Source organism: Callospermophilus lateralis, chromosome 1, assembly GCF_048772815.1.
Source record: "Callospermophilus lateralis isolate mCalLat2 chromosome 1, mCalLat2.hap1, whole genome shotgun sequence".
Classification (NCBI taxonomy): Eukaryota; Metazoa; Chordata; class Mammalia; order Rodentia; family Sciuridae; genus Callospermophilus; species Callospermophilus lateralis.
Window position 1 is genome coordinate 155,704,727 of NC_135305.1, and position 18,449 is coordinate 155,723,175.

At 37.2% G+C, this 18,449-nt stretch overlaps 1 protein-coding gene and 1 pseudogene across 2 annotated transcripts in view; one reads left to right on the top strand and one right to left on the bottom strand.

The window, feature by feature from the left end:
• Naa25 (N-alpha-acetyltransferase 25, NatB auxiliary subunit) overlaps positions 1 to 18,449 on the top strand; it is a 73,830-nt gene that overhangs the window by 6,325 nt on the left and 49,056 nt on the right. For both annotated transcript variants that reach the window (XM_076854117.2, XM_076854202.2), the window contains exons 2-5: positions 4,102 to 4,187; positions 7,231 to 7,369; positions 11,373 to 11,491; positions 18,030 to 18,104. In XM_076854117.2, coding sequence (XP_076710232.1) covers positions 4,102 to 4,187; positions 7,231 to 7,369; positions 11,373 to 11,491; positions 18,030 to 18,104 — 419 coding nt within the window. The remainder of the gene's footprint in view (positions 1 to 4,101; positions 4,188 to 7,230; positions 7,370 to 11,372; positions 11,492 to 18,029; positions 18,105 to 18,449) is intronic.
• LOC143407612 (heterogeneous nuclear ribonucleoprotein A1 pseudogene) lies at positions 6,065 to 7,046 on the bottom strand (annotated as a pseudogene).

The following is an 18,449-nucleotide window of genomic DNA, read 5'->3' on the forward strand; positions in this document are numbered from 1 at the left end:
GTATTTTTATTTTTTAACTACAAAGCATGTTATCTCCATCTCCACCTAAAATTCTGGGTACTATGAAAAAAATGGTTCTCAGGTGCTCTTAAAATAAAAAAAAATTGAACACTTAATATGTAATCATCCACTTGACTCAATGTAACAAAAGGACATATTAACAAGATTTTTAGCATCTAAAGTGCATCTAAAGTGCAGTGAAGTTTCTTAGTTAAAATTCTTTTGGGTGCAAGGAACAAAACTGACTGATAACAGCTCAAGTTAGGGTAGTTCCTAAAAACTTGAGGGAATCAAGAGCAGGGAGGAAGTGTGCCCCTTGTCTTTCTTGATGGAAACTAGAAAGCTGCCATGATCTAAAGCTTATTTCTCAGTTGCTCATCTCTATTTTTCTAGGCTTTGTTCTTCAGACTGGTTTTACTGCTCACTTGGGACATTACCCTGTTGGCTTTGTGGCCATACCAAGCTTTGGCCAGAGGAGGAAATGTTCATTCATTATCATCCCCCAACAAGCTTCTTCAGGACTGCCCTTCCCTCCAGAGTTTTTTATTTTTTTTTTTTATTTATTAGAGACAGGGTCTCACTGAGTGGGCTATCACCCACTTGCTGATCCTGGCTTTGAACTCTATTTCCTCCTGCCTCGACCTCCTGAGCCGCTGGGATTACAGGCATTGCCTGGTCTCTAAGAGTTTTGATAAAGATAATTGATGTTTTTTATTCCTGTATAAATGCTCTGTGAACAAAAAGTCAAGAGGTAGCATTTTCGTTTGTTCCCCATAAACTAATTTGTGTCCTAAAGCTTCTTCAAAACAGAAATTCTGGAGCTGCCACTAGTATTCTTAGACTAAGCTTTCCTTGTTATAGTTAAAAATTATGAGGAAGAAATCTGACCTCGCCTGGGCCAAAAGTTCATCCAGTTATATGGTCTAAACATGGTCATCTAGTTGTACCCTATTAACAAGGACAATGGAAACCACTCTCAGAAAATAGGACCAGGCACATTGGTACTGTATGTCAGAACCTTGTCAACTACAGAGGGAATAGGAAAATGTCCTTAAAGTCCTGACTTCTGGACTGATACATTTATGGGTAAGCTCTCAGAGTTGGGTCTTATCAAATATGTCTACACTTTGAGATGTCTAGTTAGTTTTTTTTTGAGGGGGGGTTTGTTTTGTACTGGGGATTTAACTCAGGGGTGCTTTACTGCTGAACTACACCCCTAGCCCTTTTTAAAGTTTTTATTTTGAGACATGGTCTCACTACATTGCTTAGGGTCTCACTAAGTTGTTGAGGCTAGCCTTTTTTTTTTTTAATATTTATTTTTCAGTTTTTGTTGGGCACAATATCTTTATTTTATTTTTATGTGGTGCTGAGGATCGAACCCAGTGCCCCGTGCATGCCAGGTGAGCGCGATACCGCTTGAGCCACATTCCCAGCCCAAGGCTAGCCTTGAACTTGTGATCCTCTTGCCTCAGCCTCCTGAATTGCTCAGATTGCAGGCATGCATCACTGTGCCTGTCTAAAATGTCTATCTTTTTTTTCTTTTTTGGTACCAAGGATTAAACTCAGGGGCCCTGATCACTGAGCCACATCCCCAAGTTTATTTTGTATTTTATATAGAGACAGGGTCTCACTGAGTTTCTTAGTGCCTGGCTTTTGCTGAGACTGGCTTTGAATTCTCAATCTTCCTGCCTCAGCCTCCTGAGCCAGTGGGATTACAGGCATGCACCACCAGGCCTGCTTTAAGATGTCTACTCAAGATATATTCTGTGAACTTGAATTTTGCAGGACTGAGTCAAAAGTAACTTAGAACTGACTCAGAATGAAATCAGCAGCAATTGATTAGGAAGAGAAGTTTTCATTTATTGGGTTGGTTTATCTGTCCTTTATTCTATAAGGATAAATAAAGGCCTGTCAGCTGAGCTAAGGATTTAAGAAAATTGGCTTTAGTTATTTGAGTATTCAGGTCAAAATTGTATGCTTTTCAATCAATTGCTATGATTCTTTAATCCCTCTATCTAAATGTTAGATCTTTTTATTTATTTATTTATTTTTGGTACTGGGGATTGAACTCAGGTGTACTTGACCACTGAGCCATATCCCCAGCCCTATTTTGTATTTTTTAAAAAATATTTTTATTAGTTGTTGATGAAATTTTTTATTTTATTCTTTATTTGTATGTGGTGCTAAGAATCGAACCCAGTGCCTTACATATGCTAGGCAAGCGATCTACCACTGAGCCACAATCTCAGCCCTGTTTTATATTTTATTTAGAGACTGGATCTCACTCAGTTGCTTAGTGCCTCGCAGTTGCTGAGGCTGGCTTTGAACTCCTTTTTTTTTTTTTTGAGTCTCCTGTCTCAGCCTCCCAAACCATTGGGATTACAGGTTTGTGCCACCACACCCCGGCCAAATGTTAGTTCTTTGATCTTCCTCTCTAGATTGAATTCCCTACAGAGTAAGGTTTCTCATCTTTTTACCTTGCTTTATTGGTGCTTATCAACATTAACTTCACTCAAGAAAGATTAGAGATGAATTTCATGTATTCAGTTGGGGTCTGTTGAAAGATTTACTGAGAGTTTATTGGAGGAAAATCTAAACCATATAATAAAATGAGGGGCTGGGTTGTGGCTCAGTGGTAGAGCACTTGCCTAGCATGCGTGAGGCACTGGGTTCCATCCCCAGCACCACTTAAAAAAAAAAAAAAACCTAAACTAAATAAACAAAATGATAGTCTGTTTCTGTTATTTGAAACTTCGCACCACCAGGACCATATATTTTGAGTCATCCAGGCCTGTGCTAACCTGGAACCTGTTAATGAGTAGAGAGGAACCTGAATTGGACTGACAGACGTTGCACTGCTTCCCATTTACCACAATTCTCATTTTTCTTCTCCATAAATGAATCTGAGCTTAGACTTTCTTTTTTAATTAATAAACTTTATTTTTAGAGCAGTTTTAGGTTATAGAAAATGAGCAGAAAGTAGAGTTTAACAGTTTTTATGTAGAAGTGTGTATATAGAAAGAGAGAGAGCGCACGCGCACCTGCATTCAGTAGTAAAGAGGGGGAGGAACGAGAGATGTAGGTCAAAGGGGACAAACTTGTAGTTACTATTATGAATAACCCTGGAGCTCTAACGAACAGCATGAGGATTGTAGTTAATAATATTGTACTATACAATGAAAATTAGCTGAGCAAATGTTAGGTTGCTCTAACCACCCACAAAAATAGTAACAATATGAGGTGACGATTATATTAATTTGCTTAATTATAGTAAGCATTTTACTATGTATTGTCCATATTTGTATGTCATGCATGTGTATATCATGTATACCTCAAATACATTCAATAAAAAATTGTTTTTGATAGGTATAGGTACATATGTAGCTTTGGGAAACCTGGAAGTAAGTTGTTCTTCAAAGTAAGTGCTAGCTTCTGTTTTAACCGATTTTGAAAGTGTCATTTTTTCCCTACATCCTGTCCTGCTTTGTTCCCTATATTCTAGGCTTATGGAGAAAACCTTTAATTTTCTTCTTCACTGAGTAATTAGATATGTAACAAAGTAAATACTTAATAAATATACATATTTAATTTTGTTTTAGTTGTAGTTAGACACAATACCTTTATTTTATCTACTTTTATATGGTGTTAAGGATCGAATCCAGTGCCTCATGTGTGAGAGGGAAGGTTACAGCCCATCCATGTAGTCTTGAATCTTCACTAAGGATTAATATAGCCTGGTTATATTGCTTTTGGAATATAGAGTTGTATATAGAAATGTAAAGTCATTTTCTGGGCCATCCTAGCCATTTAGAATTAAAATCATCTTTTTTTCCTTTTGTTTTTGGTGCAGGGCCTTATACATACTAAAGAGACTTTACTATGATGGAATGACACCCTTGGTCCCTCCATGAATCTTTTAAATTTTCTTTTAGGTTTGTGCATGCTAGACAAGTGCAAGCTCCATCCCTACTGAGCTGTATCCCAATACCCACCATGATGGTTTTAATGGCAAATTAAGATACTTTCTGAAACAAAGGAAAGCAGCCTGTGCATTTTCATATTTGTTGTTGAAGAAATATAATATATAATTTTTTTTCACAGATTATCTTGATAATGGTAATAACAAAATGGCAATTCAGCAAGCAGATAAACTGTTGAAGAAGCATAAAGATCTTCATTGTGCTAAGGTAAGTCCCTTTGCCCTTAAGTTACTTAATTTGTGGATTAGGGTTGTAATTCTTTAAATGGAAAGGACATTTCATCTTTTTTGTTTTTGTTTTTGTGGTACCAGGGATTGAACCCAGGGCCTTGTTCATACTAGTTCATACTAGTTCATACTAGTCATCTACCATTGAGCTAAGTTCCTAGCCCAAAGACATTTGATTTTTTTAGTGACTGTTTGGATTTTTTCAGAGTATTTAATAGTACTTTTCTGATCACTTCACATGCCATTAATAGTACTTAATTGAAAATTAGGGGGCTGGGGATGTGGCTCAAGTGGTAGCGCGCTCGCCTGGCATGCGTGCGGCCCGGATTCGATCCTAGCACCACGTACAAACAAAGATGCTGTGTCCGCCAAGTACTAAAAAATAAATATTTAAAAAAAAAAAAAAAGAAAATTAGTTTATATTTGTGATATTACTTATCTAATTTAAATATTTTCGTTTTCATTGAGTTCTTCTAAACAATATCATGTATTCTTAGTATGACTGAAATAGGAAGGAATATTGATTTGCTTATACTTTTAGTAAAGACAGGTTTAACTGAGCAGCATCCAAGGGATACCTCACAATTTCTGCTTTTAAATTTGCCTTCTTTGGTATTTCTGTGTGTGTGTGTGTGTGTGTGTGTGTGTGTTGCTGGGGGATTGAACTCAGGGCCTTGTGTATGCAAGGTAAGCACTCTGCCAACTGAGATGTATCCCCAGTCCCTTTGGTATTTATTTAATATATATAGTTGGATACAATACCTTTATTTTTATGTGGCACTGAGGCTCAAACCAGGGACTCGCATGTGCTAGGCAAGCGCTGTACCTCTGAGCCACAACCCCAGTCCCCTCTTTGGTTCTTTATATATTTCCTTTTCTGTTTTTTTTTTTTTTTTTTTTTGTACCAGGGATTGAATTCAGGGGCCACATCCCCAGTCTCTTTTTTAAATTTGAGACAGGGTCTCGCTAAATGGCTTTGGTCTTGGTATTGAGGTTGGCCTTGAACTTGCAATCCTACCTCAGCCTACTGTGTCACTAGGATCACAGGCGTGTGCCACCATGCCCTGCTCCTTTTCTGTACTTTTACTTATTTATTTTGGGTATGAGGGATTGAACTCAAGGTCACTCAACCACTGAGCCCTTTTTTTTTTTTTGTGTGTGTGTGTGTGTGTGTGTATTTATTTATTTATTTATTTTTTTCCATTCAAGAGAATTAAATCGTTTATTGATTACACATGATAATGGATGATACACAAGCTTCATTCCCATCTATTATTTATCTGGTACCATTATTCAATTTAGATATTGCATAGGATATGCCAACAATCATTTTTATAACCAAATAATTCCATGACTGCTTGGGTGACCCTTTCAATGGTGAACTTCAGAAGGTCACAACTACACCAAGGTTTCTGAACCTGGCATCATCCTGAATGAATTCTAACTTCACACTGTTGGGGAAGTTTTTACCAAGATGGCTTCAGAGTAGACTAACTTTACACAGCACATTTTAAAAAAGACACATTTATTCAGCGTCATGATCAGACTATTACATTTAGCAATCAACAGCATGGGTGCAAAAAAAAAAAAAAAAAAGTCTACATTAAAACCCTTTGTTGGAATGCTTTACACTTTCCACAGAACAGAAACTAAAATAACCTGTTATACAATTAGTCACAAATACAGTCCTCGAGTTTTTTTGCCCATACACATGAGTATTGTCTAAACCATGTCTTCTTTGTAGCAGCTAGGCCCTGCCACCACTGTGCTTGGCTGAGTTCACAAATCTTGTAACCTGTAACTTCCCTGTCACTTCTCTGGCTCTCCTCTCCTGCTAAGCTTTGTTTCCTGACAGTATTAAAACCTTCTGCCACTGTCATAGCTACTGCTGCTGCTGGAACCGCCATAGCCACCTTGGTTTCGTGGTTTGGCAAAATATTGGCCTCCACCACGGTAAGGTCCAGAGCTTCTGCCTCCAAAGTTTCTACCCTTCATGGGTCCAAAATTTGATGACTGATTGTTGTAACTGCCAAAATCATTGTAGCTTCCACCACCTCCAAAATTGCTTCCATCATTACCAAATCCATTGTAGCCATCCCCGCTGCCACCATATCCACCACCACCACGACTGCCACCAAAGCCACCACGACCACTGAAGTTCCCTCCACGACCACCACCGAAGTTTCCAGAACCACTTCGACCTCTTTGGCTAGATGAGGCACTAGCCATCTCTTGCTTTGACAGGGCTTTCCTCACTTCACAGTTGTGGCCATTCACAGTATGGTATTTCTGAATGACAATCTTATCCACAGAGTCATGGTCATCAAAAGTTACAAAAGCAAAGCCCCTTTTCTTTCCACTGCCTCGGTCAGTCATGATTTCAATAACTTCAATTTTCCCATACTGTTCAAAATAATCTCGTAGGTGATGTTCTTCAGTGTCTTCTTTAATGCCACCAACAAAGATCTTTTTCACAGTTAAGTGGGCCCCTGGTCTTTGAGAATCTTCTCGTGAGACAGCTCTCTTTGGTTCCATAACTCTACCATCCACTTTGTGTGGTCTTGCATTCATGGCTGCATCCACTTCCTCCACAGTGGCATAAGTGACAAACCCAAAGCCTCTGGAGCGCTTGGTGTTTGGATCTCTCATTACCACACAATCCGTGAGTGTTCCCCATTGCTCAAAATGGCTTCTCAGACTCTCATCAGTTGTTTCAAAGCTCAGCCCTCCGATGAATAGCTTCCGCAGCTGTTCGGGCTCTTTAGGGGACTCTGATTTCGACATGACGGCAGCAGGAAGACAGACTTTAACGATGCTTTCTCGGCGGCGTCCACGGGCAGAAAGGTGTGTGTGTATTTAGAGACAGGGTCTCACTGAGTTATTTAGTGCCTCGCTGTTGCTGAGGCTGGCTTTGAACTCATGATCCTCCTGTCTCAGCTTCCTGAGTTACTCGGATTATAGGTGTGTGCCACAGTGCCCAGCTCTGTATTTTTAAAAACTGATTTTTTTCTCCTTCCTGACAGGTTTTAAAAGCAATTGGTTTACAGAGAACTGGGAAGCAAGAGGAAGCCTTCACCTTGGCACAGGAGGTGGCAGCCCTTGAACCCACAGATGACAACTCACTACAGGCACTGACTATTCTTTACCGAGAGATGCATCGACGTGAGCTGCTTTTCATTGCTTTTTAAACCTGAATTTACAGGTTTTTTTGTTTGTTTGTTTAATTATTTATTTGGTTTTTTTAGTTAAACATGGTAGAAAATATTTTGACATATCATACATACATGGAGCATAACTTCCTATTTTTGTGATTGTACATGATGTGGAGTTACTTTGGTCATGTATTCATATAAGAACTTAGGAAAGGGTCTGGGGTTGTGGCTCAGTGGTAGAGCGCTTGCCTAGCACATGTGAGGCTTTGATTATCAGCCCCACAATAAAAAAAGGGCTGTGGATGTAGTTCAGAGGCACAGAGGTAGAATGCTCAATTCCCAGTGTACCAAAAGGAGAATGAACGAACGAACGAACGAATGAATGAATGAATGAATGAATGGATAAATAAAAATAAAGGTCTGGTATTCATCTGTAGCTAAAATAAACATTTTAAAAAAAGAACATAGGAAAGTTATGTCCAATTCATTCTACTGTCTTTCTTGTTTCCATCCTTCTTCCCATTCCCTCATTGTCCTTTGTCTAATCCAATGAAGTTTTATTTCTCTCCCCACCCCTGTCCCCGCTTATTGTGAGTTAGCATTCACATATCAGAGAGAACATTCAGCCTCTGGTTTTTGGGGATTGGTTTATTTCACTTAGCATGTTCCATCCATTTATTGGTAAATGCTATAATTTCATTCTTTATGACTGAGTAATAGTCATTGTGTGTATACATACCATGAGTTCCTGGTTTTGGATAGTTCTTTTTTTTTCTCTCTCTCTCCTTTGTTATACTGGGAATCAGGAGGATTCTACCTCTGTGCCTCTGAACTACATCCACAGCCCTTTTTTATTTTGAGACTAGATCTCTCACAATTGCCCAGACTGGCCTTGAACTTGTGACTCTCAGCCTTCTGAATAGCTGGGATTAGAGGGCTGCCACCACCATACCTAGCAGTTTTCATGTGCTTCTGATCCAGTTCTGTTCTGTTTTGTTTTGTTTGATTTATTTGTCACTCATGATTTGCATGGTTAATAGTAAGGAGATTAATATGTTAACCATGATTTGATTTGTGAAGACTTTTTTATTTTGGGGGGTACTAGGGATTGAACTCAACATCCACAGCCATATTTTATATTTCTATTTGAAGACAGGGTCTCACTGAGTTGCTTAGAAACTCACTGTTGACGGAGACTGGTTTCAAACTCACCATCCTCTTGCCTCAGCCTCCCAAGTGTCTGGGGTTATGGTTGTGTGCCACTGTGCCCGGCAATTTATAAAGACTTCACAGACAGGATAATTTACTTTGTATTAAGTTCCTTGAATTGAAATGATTAAAATGAATTTGTTTGTAACCTTATGGTGTACTTAAAGAAGCCCTTGTCCTTATTTTAACTTTAGTTTTTTAAGTTTTGTTTTTTGGAGATCTTGCTGGGTGTTTTAACTTTTTAATATGGAAAATTTCAAATAAATGAAAGTAGAATAGCATAATAATACCATTGTAACCATTATTTACCTTTATCGATTATTAATACATGGCTAATTTTATTTTGTCCATACCTTACCCCACATTATTTCAGAGCATATCTTTCATTTCATTGGTAAAGAAGTAGCATTAAATAAAGTGTTGTTGTTGTTTTTTGCACTATTTGTTTTTTGGGTACTGGAGATTGAGCTCAGAGGCATTTGACCACTGAGCCGCCACTGAGCCACATCCCCAGCCCTATTTTGTATTTTATTTAGACATGGTCTTACCGAGTTGCTTAGCACATTGCTTTTTACTGAGACTGGTTTTGAACTCATAATTCTACTGCTTCAGCCTCCTGAGCCACTGGGATTATAGGCATGTGCCACCACACCTGGCCTTAAATAAAGTTTTTATTGTTGATTTTTTAAATAATTTTCTATGAAATCATACATTTTTTTCACAACATACTATGAAAGAATATATTGCACATAAAATACTAGTAAATTTGATACATAATGAATACTCGTGAACTTACCCCTCAATTTAAGAAATAAAGAACTATTGATATTAGATAGGCTTTCTGTGATGTTACTCATTAATCTCAGTTCCCCCATGAGGTACTTGATACCTTGAACTGTTTTTATTCATTTCCCACCTTGCTCTCTCCCTCTCTCATTCCTTCCTCTCTTCTTTTCTTTATACAAAGCAAGTGCTCTACCACTGAGCTACATCCCTAGCCCTCTTACTTTTCTTTAAATAATCACCACATTTCTTTTCCTAACTAATAATACATTATTACTTGATTTTGAACTTTATGTAAATTGTCTATACAGTATACTCTATGATTTGCATTTTTCCTCTAATATCCAAGTGGTTGTGCTCAATTCATTTTTGTTGCCAGATAATATTTCACTGGGGGACTCTAGGCAAGTAATTGTTATGCCATATGTCGAATGTCATCCTTTTCTAACGATACTGGCAGTTTGTGATTCTTTCACAACCTTTTCAACACTTGGTTTATTTTGTTTTCTTTCTTTGTTTCTTCTAGGGATTGAACCTAGGGCCTTACGTATGCATACTACCCAAGCTAATATTTGGTATTCTTTTTTTAGGTGGTACTGGAAATTGAGCCCAGGGGTACTACTCTGTGGTGGAGTTACATCCCCAGCATTACCCCATCCCACCCCCCAATTTTAAAAATTGTTTTTAAGTTGTAGATGGACATAATACTTTATTTTATGTGGTACTGAGACTTGAACTCAGTGCCTTACACATGCTAGGCTAGCACTCTGCCACTGGACTACAGCCTCAGCCCAGACCTTTTTATTTTTTATTTTGAGATAGAATCTTGCTAAGTTGCAAAGCTTGGCCTTGAATTTGGTGATCTTCCTGTCTCAGCCTCCTGAGTTGACAGGAATATAGGTGTGTACTATGCTTGGTGGAATGCTTAGTGTTCTTAACTTTTAAACCTACTGGACATTAAATGTTATTTTATGGTTTAATTTTGTTTTTAGTTCTTACAAAGGATAAAACTTGATATAAAAGGTAAAATAAAACATTTTTATAAAAAGTAAAAGTTGAAGTATTATATCTGATTATTTAGATGTTATATTGATTCAGGTATATTGATTCTCCTCTAGTGTTTTTAAAAAATAATTTATTATAGGCACATTGGCACACAGTAATCCCAGTAACTTCCAAGTCTGAGGCAGGAGAATTGCAAATTTGAGGCCAGCTCAGGAACTTAGCAAGACTCTCTGCAACTTAGTTAGACCCTGTCTCAAAATATAAAATAAAAGGACTGGGAATGTAGCTCAGTGACAAAGCACCCCCAGTTCAATCCTCAGTACCTAAACCAAAAAAAAAAATCCATTTCACAAATGTTGGTAATGGTTTCTCTGTGCCAGGTATTGTATCAGTATGCGTCAAAAATGAAGAAAACTCTTTTCTACCTGGATATTCCTCAAAATTCATAATGGGAAATGGATCATTAGGATGTATACCGCATTGTGTATTAATAAATGCTGTAATAGAATTATTTATAAGATTCTAAGATGGCAGAGAGATACACTGATACAGTTGGACTGGAGAAGCAGAGATGGTGTTCAGGGAAGGTCTTGCAGAGAAAATTACATCTGAATTGGGTGTTGGATCATGCCCACTAAGCATAAAAGAAAGGAGAATCTATGTGGAGGCAAAAATATGAAGGCATGGAGTTATGATACATCACAGGGAGTCTAGTGGAATTATAGTTTGATGTATCTAGATGATAAACTCCTGGGAGAAAGGGAGGAGAGAGAGAGAGGCCAGGTCCTGGAGGGTCTGTAAATACTGTAAATGTGATGAGGCTTGATCTAATCCATGTTTCATCCTAACAACATGTAGCAAGGGAATAGTAATGACCAGGTAAGGCAAAGCAGAAATCTCTTTCTTTAATGATAGGTGATATCTCTTTTCACCAAATAAGAGACAAATTAAAATGCTTTTAGGGTTTAATTTATTGGAGTATGACTAAATCTCATTTTTTTTTTTTTTAATCTTAGCGGAGTTGGTTACAAAACTTTATGAGGCAGCTGTGAAGAAAGTCCCCAACAGTGAGGAGTATCACTCTCATCTCTTCATGGCTTATGCCAGAGTGGGTGAATACAAGAAAATGCAACAGGTAACTTATCTCCCAAACCTACTGGGCTAAGGGATTTACTATTAAAGGTAAAAGTCTCTTTAATGTGATTTAACTGCTATGAGTGAGAGTGTGTGTGTGTGTGTGTGTAATTGAATTCATATATTTGTGTATGGAGATGAACAGTTATGATTACAAGTTCTTTAAATGTTTTATTTGGGAAAGAACTGATTTTTCTTTTGTGGCTTGATGGTATGTTTTGTTTGGTTTTGGTAAGTCTGGGTCAAAGTGTCCCACTGGTTAGATTCCTGTTAAATTTTCAGAAAATGGGCAGAAATCCCAGAGCAAAAAGTGAACAGTCTACAGAAACTTTAAAAGTTTATATCTGATTTGTAAATTTAATTTGTTTCTGGCCTGTGGAGATATTTTAAACCAACAGGGGAAAATGCCTCATTTTCTGGAACAGTGTTTTTTTGTTTTGTTATTTGTCTGCCTGCAATGATGTATTTACCAATTATTGTATTTTAGGTGTTCTTTGTATATATTTGAAGGAACCTCATTTGGACATGTTTGAACTAGTGTGTTGGTAAAGCTGATGTCCCAGAAAAATGAAACCTGCTCATTAAGTTAGGAAGTCAAATTAGTGTTTTTGTGTTTTTTCCCAGTACTGGGAGTTGAATTCAGGGGCTCTCTACCATTGAACTACATCCCCAACCTTTTTTTTTTTTTTTTTTTTTTTTTTTTTGAGACTCTCATTAAGTTGCTGAGACTGACTTTGAACCTGATATCCTCCTGCCTCATCCTCCCAAGTATCTGGAACTACAAGCCTGTGTTTCTAGAGCCAGCTTAAGCTGGGATTGAACTGAGGGGCACTGAATTTTCAAAAAAAATTTTTTTGGTAGTTGTAGATGGACAGAATGACTTTATTTTATTTGTTTGTTTTTATGTGGTGCTGAGGATCAAACCCAGTGCCTCACGCATACTAGGCAAGCACTCTGTTGCTGAGCTACAACCCCAGCCCCACGTTAGTAAATTTTTTAATTTTTATTTTTTTATTTTTGGATCGTGGGGATTGAACTCAGGGGCACTTGACCACTGAGCCACATTACCAGTTCTGTTTTGTATTTTATTTAGAGACAGAGTCTCACTGAGTTGCTAAGCTTTTGCAGAGGCTGGCTTTGAACTCGATCCTGTCTCAGCCTCTTGAGCTGCTGGGATTACAGGCGTGCATCACTGTGCCTGACCCCAAGCTAGTATATTTTTAAGGATTGCTTTTTTATAGCTGATCCTTGTGGTTCATGCCTATAATCCCAGTGGCTCAGGAGTCTGAGCAGGAGAATTGCAAGTTCAAAGCCAGCCTCCTCAATTTAAATAAGGTATAAAAAAGGACTGGGGAGGCTACAGTTGTAGCTCAGTGTTAGAGCGCTTGCCTAGGATATGTGAGTCACTGGGTTCTTTTCTTCATCACCACATAAAATAAATAAAATAAAGGTATAAAAAAATAAAATCACATTTTAAAAAATGACTCATTTAGGGGCTGGGGTTGTGGCTCAGTGGTAGAGTGCTCGCCTAGCATGCACGGGGCACCGGCTTCGATCCTCAGCACCACATAAATGTAAAATAAAGATATTGTGTCCACCTAAAACTAAAAAAATTAATTTTTTTTTTTTTATGACTCATTTAAAAAAAGGGTAGGGTACTGGGGATGTGTATCTGTGGTTAAGCGCCCCTGGGTAAAAAAAAAATCCTTGGCCCAACAAAAAAGAATTGCTTTTTTGTGGATACGATGCCTTCTGAAAGCAAAGCTTTTTTATTTTATCTTATTATTTATCTGAAATATCAAACTATAATAATTGCTAAAAAGGTAGGGTAAAGGATACCATGTTATTGTAAATACTTACTCCTTAAAATCAATATTTACATTCCTTTATGCAGGTTTCAAATTAGAAGAATTTCTTTTTTGTCCAAATGTAATTCCTTTAAAAAATTTATCATAATTTATTGATTTTTTTCAAGAAAAGTATTCAGAGATTGTCATTTTATTTTAATGTAAAATAAAAAAATTGTCAGTAGAGACATATCTATACATATAAATTCTTTTTTTTAATATTTAGTTTTTAGTTATAGGTGGACCCAATATCTTTATTTTTATATGGTGCTGAGGATCGAACCCAGTGCCTCACACATGCCAGGCGAGTGCTCTACCTCTGAGCCACAACCCCAGTCTGATACATATAAATTCTTAATGACATTTCTACTTCTAGGCAGGAAAAAAGTGTGTGTGTGTGTGTGTAATATAATTTTGGTACCGGGGATATAACCCAGGTTACCTTTGAGCCATACCCGCCCCCCGCCCCCCCGCCCCCCCCCCGCCAGCCCTTTTTATTTTTTATTGAGACAGGCTCTCATTAAATTGCTTAGGGCCCTGTCAAGTTGCTGAGGCTGATCTTAAACTTGTGATCCTCTGAGCCTCCTGAGCTGTTGCAGTTATAGGTGTGCACCACATGCCCAGCTGGAAATGAATGTGTGTGTGTGTGTGTGTGTGTTTGTAATATTTTTTTAGTTGTAGATGTACATAATACCTTTATTTTATTTGTTTTTATTTTTATGTGGTGCTAGGGATTGAACCCAGTGCCTCACGCATGGTAGACAAGCGCTCTATCACTGAGTCACAACCCTGGCCTTGGAAATATATTTTAAACAAAGTTTCTTAAAGTATGTGCCAAAATGTTACCAGGGTATAAAGCTATGGTTGCTTTCTTCTTGATTTATATATTTTTAAAAAAACATGTTAATTTTATGTTCCAGTAGAATACACATGTACTGTGTATATACACACATTCATGAAAAATGATGAGTTCATAAAGTAATGATATTCATGTAAATTTTGATAAAAGGAAAAGAAATCCATACTGCTTTAACATAGAGCTAGGTTTCATTTTTGTATAGCTTAGCTTGACATGTTGCCAGGAGTATATACATTCTTTGTTTTTGGAGATACTGCTTTAGTGTGGTTTAACAAGTTAAGTTGTTTATTTAATATAGTTTAACCATATATTGCTTTTGCATTATTCCATTCTGATATATTGGAAGAATGAAGTAGTCTAATTTTCTTTCTTTTATTTTATTTATTTATTTTTTGTTCTGCTTGGATAAATCCTTGTTCATGCTAGGCAAGTGCTCTATACTGAGCCACATCCTCAGCCTGGAATGTGTAATTTTCAAACTACCTTTGTTGTTTAAAAGGTAGTTTAAAATTCTTTAACCCCCCCCCCCCCCGCCGCCCAAACACACATGTTTATTTTGAATGTAACATGTCAGTCAAAGGTAATAGGTATTTTACACATGACATTAAAGTCATGTTTCATGAGAGTGAAGGCTTTTGTTTGTTTTGTTCAATGCTGAATCCCCATTGCCTAGAGTATTATCAGCATAATATCTGGAGGTTGGAGGAAAGGAAGCCAGGGAATCAGAAAATTTACTCCAAATCATATGCTTGACAGGTAATATTTTAAACCACCGTAAATGAAGAGTTGTCATTCATTCATTTGTACCTTAGTTAGACTTTCCTTTTCCTGTTCTGAGTCACCAACTTAGAGCCATGTTTTAAAAACTTGTCTATCATCAAAATTTTCTGTATCAGCAGATCTTCTGCAAGTCTGCAAGATGACAGGGTATGGACCTGAAAGTTTTGTTTTATTTTATATTAAATTTTTATAGTAATTTCCGATATTCTGCAGTCTTTTTTCTTTAGGAATGTCATCATAAAAATGTTTCCTTTTCCCAAATAAGGAAAATGAACTTTCTGACACTTCCCATTCTTTACCTCCAGAGTATGTGAACCCTGTTAGGCACCTCAAATCATCCCAGGTGCTTTATCTTATCCTGTATATTCATTCCGTCAACACATCATCTTGATTCCGCCTCTGCAGTGCTTTTAGTTTTTTTTATTTGATCTACTTCATCCTGGTTTAGCGCCTCATCCGCTCTTCTTTCCTTTCTTCCTATTTTGTCTCTCTGCTGTACTGCTGACATACTCTTCCTTGAGGAATATAGTTTTGTATTTATCATTTCCCTACTCCATGGAGGCTCCTTTTTGAAATCTTTACAACAAAGGTAACTCTACCTCTCAACCCTTTCCCCTTACTCTCAGATGTCCTTTGATTTTCTGCCTGTTTTCCTTCTTTCTTTCCATCCATTTTGGGGCTCTCACCCAGGGCCTCCTGCATGCTAGGCAAGTACTCTAACCATCTTGACTTACTTTCTTTAATGTTTTGGTTTTTTTTTCAGACTAATTTTTTCCCTACTCATATTTGACATACCTATTTAACTATTCAAATATACTTGAATATTTATCCTTACCCCCAATCTAGGAAAGACATTCTGTTTGACTTTCATGGTCTATATGGAGGAGTGCTACTTGAGAGAGGCTTTTTTTTTTTTTTTTTTTAAGAGAGAGAGAGAGAGAGAAAGAGAGAGAATGAATTTTTTGATATTTATTTTTTAGTTTTCGGCGGGCACAACATCTTTGTTTGTATGTGGTGCTGAGGATCGAACCCGGGCCGCACGCATGCCAGGCGAGCATGCTACCGCTTGAGCCACATCCCCAGCCCTTGAGAGAGGCTTTTTTTTAAAAAAAAAAAAAAAGGTTTAAAAATAGCTTATTTTTTTTAAAAGTAATATGTGCATTAAAGGAAAAATAGAAACACAAGCAAAGAACAAAGTTATCCACTCATAAACAGCTTATTTGGATGCATCCCCACAGGTTATATGTATACATACACAACATTTCCATTTTGTGTGAATGAGATTGTAGTATCATGCTTTCCCACACATCATATTTACCAATTGAAATCCCAAAGCTACATGAGTATTTTTGATAACCAAGAATATACCACACCAGCTGGGCCCTATAGTTCACGCCTGGGGGGGTTCAAAGCCAGCCTCAGCAACAGCAAGGCACTAAGCAACTCATTGAGATCCTGTTGCTAAATAAAATACAAATAGGGCTGGGCATGTGATTCATAGTTCAGTTTCCCTGAGTTCAATTTCCTGTACTCCCTGAAAAAGAATATGCTACACCAACTCAATCTGTTAAAAAAGTTGTAATCCTTTCTTGGGGACAACACATTTTTCCTTAAAGAAGAGGAAAGGAAATAAACCTTACATTTTCTGGAAACAACTAGCATGATGTTTTTGGTTTTTTGTTTATTTTTATTTTTTTGTAGTGGGGATTGAACCCAGGGGCTTTACCACTAATATACATTCCAAGTCCTTTTGTTAAAATTTTTATTTTGGGTCAGGATCTTGCTAAATTGCTCAGCCTGGCTTTGAACTTGTAATTCACCTGCCTCAGCCTTCCAAGTTGCTGGAATTATAGGCAAGTACCACCTTGCCCCGCTCCTAGCATAGCGTTTAGTATATGACAATTTTATAAATTTTATTTATTTATTTTTGGGCACTGGGGATTGAACCCAGGTATTGCGTGCTAACAAGTACTCTACTACTGATTTATATCTCTAGCCCTGTTTATTTTATTTTGAGACACTAAGTTGCCCAAGGCTATCTTTCAACTAGCAATCCTCCTGCTGCAGCTTCCCAAGTAGCTGGGATTATAAGCTTGTGACATTTATCTATCTATCTACCTATTTATTTATTTTTATGTGATGCTGAGGATCGAACCCAGGGCCTCCCATGTGCTAGAGTGCTGAGCCACAATCCCAGCCCCGTGACATTTATTTTTATCACTAAGTAAATTTTAGTTATTTGTATACTTTCTTCTTTTCCTAGGTGTTTTTTTTTTTTTTTTTTTTTTTTTAATGGCAGTGCTGGGAATTGAACCCAAGGCTTTGTGCATGCTAAACCTTTGGGACAGAGACTCAAATCTTTGTATCTTTGGCAGGCATAGTTTCTTCTGCCTTATGGGGCTCCATGTAATTTTGGAAGTAGACTGATGATTGGTGAAAGTTTAAAAGATATAAAGTAGCAACTATGATAATTAGCTGATGGAGTTCTTAGCTTCAATTGCTAGTTGGCTAATTATGGACAGATTTTTCAGTTATTTGAATAGATGTATTTCACTCTTTTGTGCTGTCCTTGCTTTGAAGTATTAGCATATTATACATTTCAGTGTGAAAGGATTAGCTCTTAGTGATATATTGAAAGAATTTGAGTATTTTCCTAATAATTATTTTTTAAAGTTATAGTGATTTGTTTCTGATTTTTAAGTTCAAATATACTATGTGGTGTTTTTTGCTTATTTGTTTTATTATAATTGGCTAATGTGGTGTCTTCAGTAAAGACTGTTTATTGATATACATTTATAATTCAAATTTTGTGTTTGCTTGGTTGTTACTAGAACTACACTGAATTGCATTTGGTGAAATATCACTCGTGATGTAAAAATTCACCTTTGTGATTACTTCTTTTGCTGTAGCCACCAGGTTACTAGGCACTTAAACCAACTGGGATTTTTAATTATGTTGCAGTTCCTTTGGGAAACTTCTTGCCACATATCTAGGTTATTAATTGGTCTCCATATGTTTTCTGAATTAAGTATTTATGGCTCTCTGTCTTTCAGGCTGGCATGGCTCTGTATAAGATTGTCCCCAAAAACCCTTACTACTTTTGGTCTGTGATGAGCTTAATTATGCAAGTGAGTATGGCATTCAGAATGGAATTGATGTTTGTCTTTAAAATCATCATATTAATGTGTCTTCTGAATTTCTTGGGTAATGAATTGCAGTGTGTATCAAACAAGGACTTTACGTATTGTCAGTTGATTTTTTTTTTTTTATTTTATTTTTTTAAACCCTGGTAGTGGGGATTGAACCCAGGGGTACTCTATCACAGATCTACATCACCAGTACTTTCATTTTACTTTTTATTTAAAGACGGGGCCTTATTAAGTTCTCAAGGCTGGACTAATTGCAATCTTCCTACCTCAGCCTCACAGGTAGCTGGGTTTACAGGCATGTGCCATTGTGCTGGCCTATCAGTT